Source organism: Myotis daubentonii, chromosome 8, assembly GCF_963259705.1.
Source record: "Myotis daubentonii chromosome 8, mMyoDau2.1, whole genome shotgun sequence".
In the NCBI taxonomy this organism is placed as follows: domain Eukaryota; kingdom Metazoa; phylum Chordata; class Mammalia; order Chiroptera; family Vespertilionidae; genus Myotis; species Myotis daubentonii.
Window position 1 is genome coordinate 58,163,738 of NC_081847.1, and position 7,308 is coordinate 58,171,045.

At 54.4% G+C, this 7,308-nt stretch overlaps 1 protein-coding gene across 1 annotated transcript; it reads right to left on the reverse strand.

The window, feature by feature from the left end:
• Nucleotides 1–748: 748 nt before the first annotated feature.
• On the reverse strand, nt 749–6,240 carry LOC132239749 (uncharacterized). Its single transcript, XM_059706518.1, is given in 2 exon segments — nt 749–5,517; nt 5,575–6,240. Coding segments are annotated over 2 exon segments (5,295 nt in total). The 5' UTR covers nt 6,149–6,240; the 3' UTR covers nt 749–796.
• Between the last annotated feature and the right edge of the window lie 1,068 nt (nt 6,241–7,308).

Below are 7,308 nucleotides of genomic sequence, written 5' to 3' on the forward strand. Positions count from 1 at the left end.
CCAGCTTACGCCACTGGGCAAGAGACAGATCCACGGTACCAGCTTTTCATAAACCCAGCTTGAACGGAGAGCTCAGACAACAGCTGTAGACAATTGGGATCCTTTTGGCAATACAGAATGCTTAAGTGCCTTCTCAGGAGGGAATAAATCCCTTCACATATCGCCAGATTCTGGAGGAATTACATAAGGAGAAGAACATACTGATCTACTCTAAGATTTTCTGACTTTCCTTGCTACTTCCTTTTCATAGATTTAAAACAAAACAGTAACTGTTGGCATAAAACCTTCTTCCTATGCATAACTATCCCCCTAACCTTCTATTCTAAACAGGCTTCTTTTTTTTTTTTTTTTTTTTTTTTTTTTTTAGCTTTACTACCCCTGACATGGGCATGGTGACTCAGGCCTGCAAGGCAGTATATAGGCTGCCAGCTGTTAGCTGTCTCTCAACAGAGTCCAAAACCTGATGGGCACCCTTTCCTGCCCAGTTGGGCACCTGCCCCCTTGCCAGCTAGACACCCTTTACTTTTGGGGGCCACCCCACACAGCTCCCTTCCAGGACAGCCAACATACATTCGAAACCTGCAAAAGAATCAAAGGTTAATATAACATATCAATACAATGAAACATCATGGCTGCTTTAGGCAGCCGAATCTTCTGCTACTAAACATGTGACCCCATAAATTGTCCTTGTCTCTTTGGAGCCTTGTCCATGAAGATGCAGGCATTATCTACGTGTATTACACAGTATTGTGGGGGCTCCTGGTGACAGGAGTGATCGCGAGCCATGTTACCGGCATCAGGCAGGTCGAGCACGCCGTAGCTTGAGCTTGAGCGGGTTGCATTGATCTCGATCGATGCTCCATTTGGTGATGAAGTCTTTCCGGGTCATGGATGGATCCGCTGACCGCACGTGAGTGTGGTGGACCCAGGTCGCGATGCCATCTACCTTGAGAGCGGTGGGGGTGGTCAGCACCACAGTGTAGGGACCTTTCCAACGTGGTTCTAGGGTCTCCCGGCGGTGCCTTCTGACGTAGACCCAATCTCCTGGTCTGTGCTGATGAGGAGTTGGGGTTGGGCTGGCTTCGTAGATGGCGCGGAGGCGTGGCCAAATGTCCTCATGTGCCTTCTGGAGCCCTCTCAAAGAAAGAGATAGTTCTTGATTTTCAAATTCAGCGAGAAGGTCAGCTTTAAGGTTAGGAATGATAGGGGGTGGCCTGCCAAACATGATTTCATAGGGAGTAAAGCCCAGGGTGTAAGGGGAGTTCCTTACCCGGTAAAGGGCATATGGTAGGAGAGCCACCCAGTCCCCACCAGTCTCCATGGTTAATTTGGTAAGGGTCTCTTTTAGAGTTCTGTTCATTCTTTCTACCTGACCTGAACTCTGGGGTCTATAAGCACAATGTAATTTCCAATTTGCCCCAATAGCCCTGGTTACTACCTGTGTTACCTGTGAAATAAAGGCTGGCCCGTTGTCGGACCCTATCATAGCAGGAAAACCATACCTGGGTAAGATGTCTTCGAGCAGCTTCTTGGCCACCGTCTGAGCTGTTTCATGCTTGGTTGGGTATGCCTCTACCCAGCCAGAGAAGGTATCTACAAATACTAAAAGATATTTATAACCATACTTCCCTGGTTTAATTTCAGTGAAGTCGACTTCCCATTGTGCTCCCGGTTTGGTGCCTCTGAGCCTGGTCCCTCTTTCATTTGATCCAGCTCTTGTGTTTGTGAGTTGACAGGTCTTGCAGGCAGATACAACCTGATCTATCTTGGTATCCTGCTGGTGAATCTTGATCCCAGCATGTCGAATTAAGTCCTTCATTTTCCGGGTCCCCAGGTGAGTAGACCGGTGCATATGTTCTAATACCGTGTCCCCGAGCCGGTCTGGTAGTATGAGTTCCCCTTCTGGTGTATGCCACCATCCCTTTATTTCATGGGCTCTGGGGAGCTTTCTGATGCGTTGCAATTCTTCCTGGGAGTACTTGGGCTGGTCTGGTAAGACTGGGTCCCCTGGGTCTGGGAGTTGTAAGGCCATGGTAGGGACCGAGGTAAGGGCTACTGCCTTCGCAGCCTGGTCAGCCTTTTGGTTACCTCTTGCTACCGGGTCATCAGCTTTCTGGTGCCCTTGGCAGTGGATTATGGCTAACTTGGCAGGAAGCCATAAGGCTGCAAGCAGATCGAGAATCTCTTGCTTATTTTTTATTGTCCGTCCCTCTGCCGTCAGTAGCCCTCTCTCCTGATAGATTGCTCCGTGGACATGAGCTGTAGCAAATGCATAACGGCTGTCTGTGTAAACGTTAAGCCGCTTTCCAGCCCCCAGCGTCAGTGCCTTAGTAAGGGCGATGAGTTCTGCTCGCTGGGCTGACGTCCCGGAGGGCAGGGCCTCCGCCCACACAGTGTCCGTTTCAGTGACCACCGCTGCACCCGCGTACCTGCACCCGTCCCGCACGAAGCTGCTCCCATCCGTGAACCAGGTGGCCTCTGCATCAGGGAGGGGCTGGTCGGTCAAGTCCTTCCGGAGTCCATGCACCTGCTCTAGGATTCCCGCACAGTCGTGTAGTGGGGCATCTAAGTCAGGGTCGGGCAGCAAAGTAGCGGGATTGAGGGCCGCACTGGGGTGGAACCGTACTCTTGGAGGGTTGAGTAGGAGGCTCTGGTAATGGGTTATACGAGCGTTACTCATCCATCTGTCAGGAGGCTGCTTCAGGACTCCCTCAATGGCATGTGGGGTTGTAATCCAGATTTCCTGCCCCAGGGTCAGTTTGTCGGCGTCTTTGACTAAGAGCGCTGTTGCCGCGATAATTCTCAGGCATGGTGGCCAGCCGGCAGCTACAGGATCTAACTTCTTGGACAAATAAGCCACTGGGCGGCTCCAGGGGCCTAAAGCTTGAGTCAAGACCCCTTTCGCTATCCCTTTGTGTTCATCCACAAAGAGGTGAAAGGGCTTTGTAATATCTGGCAGGCCCAGGGCTGGGGCACCTAGAAGGGCCTTCTTTAACTGCCTAAAGGCAGCTTCATCTTTCTCAGTCCAGTCAAACGCCTTTCCCTCTTTGGTAGCTTCATATAGGGGCCTGGCGATTTCGGCAAAACCCGGTATCCAGAGGCGGCAGTAGCCGGCCGATCCTAGGAATTCCCTTACTTCTCTTCGGGAGGTGGGAGTAGGGATTTTCAAAACAGTCTCTTTCCTGGCATCCGATAACCGCCGCTGCCCGCCCTCCAGGATGTATCCCAGGTAACTCACCCTTTCTCGACATAACTGAGCCTTCCTCGCGGATGCCCGGTACCCTAAGGCCCCCAGGGTGGCCAATAGATCTTGGGTCCCCCGCTCACAGTCCTTGGCTGTGTCTGCAGCAATCAAGATGTCATCTACGTACTGGAGGAGGGTGAGGTTGGGGTGTTCCCTTCTGTACTCACCCAGGTCCTCGTGCAGCGCCTCGTCGAAGATGGTGGGCGAGTTTTTGAACCCCTGGGGTAGGCGTGTCCAAGTCAGCTGTCCACTGAAGCCCTCCTCTGGGTCATGCCACTCAAAGGCGAACAGGGACTGACTTTGAGGTGCTAGGGGTAGACTGAAGAAGGCATCTTTCAGATCTAATACCGTGTACCAGACTTTAGAGGGTGCCAAGGAGCTCAAGAGAGTGTACGGGTTTGGGACTGTTGGGTGTATGTCCATAACTCTTTTATTTACTTCTCGGAGGTCCTGTACTGGCCTGTAGTCGTTTGTCTGGGGCTTTTTAACCGGCAGTAGGGGAGTGTTCCATGCAGACTGGCAGGGAACTAACACCCCCAAGCTCTTCAGTCTCCTGATATGAGGCTGAATCCCCTTCCGTGCCTCCTGAGGCATAGGGTACTGCTTGATTCTTACCGGACCTTCTCCTGGTTTTAGTTCTACTAGGACTGGGGCCCTGTGGGCGGCCAGCCCCACCCCTCCTGTCTCTGCCCATGCTGTTGGGAATTCTTGTAGCCATTTGTCCATACTGCCCTCCACCAGGGAAGTCTTCTGGTAGAGGCGATATTCATCCTCTAGCCTCATGGTCAGGACCTGAATGGGGCGGCCCTCCTCATCGGTGACCTGAGGCCCCCCTTGTCTGAAAGTTATTTGAGCTCCAATTTTGGTCAGTAGGTCCCGTCCTAATAGTGGGTAGGGGCATTCCGGTATTACCATGAAAGAGTGGGATACCTGGCCTGTTCCTAAATCTACTGTCCTTCGGGTAGTCCATGAATACTGGCTCATACCAGTTGCTCCTTGCACCCAGGACTTTTTATTCGCCAGTTTTCCTTGCGGGGTACGGAGGACCGAATGTTGTGCCCCGGTGTCAACAAGGAAGTTAACAGGAGTCCCCTCCACTCTGAGAGTTATCCTGGGCTCGGGGAGGGGGTCCGAACCCTGACTCCCCTAATCACTCAGTTCACCCAGCTCTAAGACCTTGACTCGGTCAGTCCTGTCTCCCTTCTCACCGGCCTTCTTCGGACACTCTCGAGCCCAGTGCCCTATGTCCATGCAAAACTTACATTGATTCTTCCGTAGCCCCCGCCTCCCCTCTTGGGTGGTCTGCTTACCTCTTCCTTTATTGCTTGCAAGCTGTCGGAAGCGACGGTCTCGCTCCTTGGGGAAGTCCATGGTCGTAGCCAGCAGGACCCTAGCCAGGTCCCGAGCTTGCCTACTGCTAGAGGCAGCCACGACGCGAGCTTGCCTGTCTTCTGGAGACTCTCGGTTATTGTACACCTTCTCTGCCACTGCCAGTAAATCCTGTAAACTCTTCTCTCCCAACCTATCTACTTTTTGTAGTTTCCTTTTAATATCCGCGGCCGACTGGTTTACAAAGCTTATGATCACAGCTGCCTTGTTTTCAGGAGCTTCTGGATTCATGGGGGTGTAGGTACGGTAAGCCTCCATGATCCGTTCTAAAAAGGCAGCTGGAGACTCATCCCTTTCCTGCTGAACATTCCCCACCTTGGCCAAATTAGTTGGCTTTCTAGCAGCCATTCTGAGACCTCTCATTAGGGTCTGACGATAGACCGAAAGCCTCTCCTTACCTTCTGCCGTGTTGAAATCCCATTCAGGCCTAGTTAAGGGAAAAGAGACATCTATCTGGACCTGGTTGGCAGTTGGGTTTCCATCCACGCCTGGAACCACTTTCCGGGCCTCATTGAGGATCCTTTCTCTCTCTTCCGTCGTGAACAGAACCTGTAAAAGCTGCTGACAGTCGTCCCATGTGGGCTGATGGGTGAAAAGAACAGAATCTAGCAAGTCAATAAGTCCCCCTGGTTTCTCAGAAAACTTGGGGTTTTGTGCCTTCCAGTTATAGAGATCGGATGTTGAAAAAGGCCAATAATGATACGGTTGGTTGCCATCCGCATCCGGGGGTCCAGCGGCCCGTAAGGGCAGGGTCTTGATAGTGGAGTCAGGTGCTGCAGCAGACAGTTCCCGCTGAGCCCTTTGCCGGGTGAGAGGCGGGCCTCCTACCGAGGCCACTCCCGGAACCCCGCCCCCAGCCACTCCCAGAACTCCGCCCCCAGCCACTCCCAGAACTCCGCCCCCAGCCACTCCCGGCGTGGAAGGATCGTCCCTCCATGGGCTATATGGGGGAGGAAAGATTAGTTCTTCTTCAGTCCCCCCCTGCAGGATAGGGAGGGGAGGGGCCGAAGGCTGGGTGAGAGTCTTCCTTTTCTCCTCCTTTTCCGTTCTCTGCAAAGCAAGAATGGGCTTCGGCCCGGGAGGACGTGGAGGTAGGAAGGGCCTGAGCCAAGATGGCGGGTCTTCCACGAGGTCCTGCCAAGTAACAATGTAAGAAAGCTGACCAGGACGTCCCCCCCTAAGTCGGGAGACGACATCCCTGACTCGGCGGATGGTGGGGAGGTCAAAAGTCCCCTCCGGCGGCCACCCAACGTCCAAAGTTGGCCACTCCCTGGAACAAAAAGTCTGCCACCGGTCTTTCCGAACCTCTGCACTGAGGTCCCTGGCTCTTTCCCTTACCTCTCTGAAATGATCGACCATAATGCTTAAAGGGGTAGTTTGAGTCTGTCCCATAATGTCCGTCCAGTGAGTCCACAAAATAAAACCAAAAAGACACAAACACAAACAACAAACGGGCCCGAAAATACAGTCTTCCAACGCCATGGAAGCAGAACCAAAACAGGCTTCCAATTCCATGGAAGCCAAACCCGAACGCTAGACAATGGCCTTATACCAAACTAGCTAGCAGGAGCGACCTGCTTTCCGCGAGGGGCATATCCATCCCTCTGAGGGGCATATCCATCCCTCCTGGGGGGGGCGGAACGTCTTCCAACTCCCCCCCGCCTGTGGTCTTTTGGGGTGCGTCCACCTAGACCCTCTCAGGCAATTACAGATTCCAGAAATGAGCTCACACTGAACAAAACACACAACAAACAAAACAAACAACACACCTACCCCTGCCGCGGTCAGTCAGACTCTCCGGATTGCGGGTCCCTCGATGGTCCTGGGAACCCCGGGCGAGCCCCCAAAATGTTGTGCCCAGATTTCAAAGTTCCCAAGACCCCCAGGGAGCCAGTCAGTCCGATGCAAAAGCAAAGAGTCCTTTATTATGCAAGCCGGCCTGCGCTCCCCGTTCACCAGACCCACCGACACAGCGGAAAGTCCAGCGGCCGAGAGAGCGAGGCCTGATGGGACAGGGGGTTTTAAAGGGGGGTGGAGTGGGGGCAGGAGAGGGCACTGTGGGCCCGGCTGATTGGCCAGGCGCGAGTCGGTACAGGATGTGGTCATAGTGATGGCGTGCACTTCCCTTGATCACCATTGGTTAATTCAGAGAAATCCTGGGTGTGGCTAGCAGCGGCTTCTTCCCGTGAGGAAGCACGTGGCCCCATCCCAAAATGGAGGACCCAAGGCAAGATGGAGGGTGCACATGGTCCTGTCCCAAGATGGAGACCCCAAGGCAAGATGGAGGGCGCAGTCCTTGTCTGGCTCCTGCTGCTGCCGCTCGAACTCGCCACAAGGCAGGATGGCCCCCCACATGGGGCCTGGCGGTTGGCCCACGCAGGCCCCGGTCCCCCCCGACTGGGCCCCGAGGGCCGCATGGACCCTCGGCCTCAGCGCGGGCAAGCGGGGAGCCGACCACGGGGGAAGGGAGGAAAGAGTGAGGCGGTGAGGCCTTCCGCCCCCATGACCTCCCCCGTGGTCGGACGCCGCCAGGCCCCCACCCCTCGGCCGCTGCCGGCCACCGCGCAGCCGGTCCGGAGACTCGACCGCTCCGGGGAGGCCAGGCCCTACGGCGGGCGCGGAGGGATTTCAGAGCCAGGCGGTCAGACTCCTCCCCCCGCACCGCCCGGAGAGGC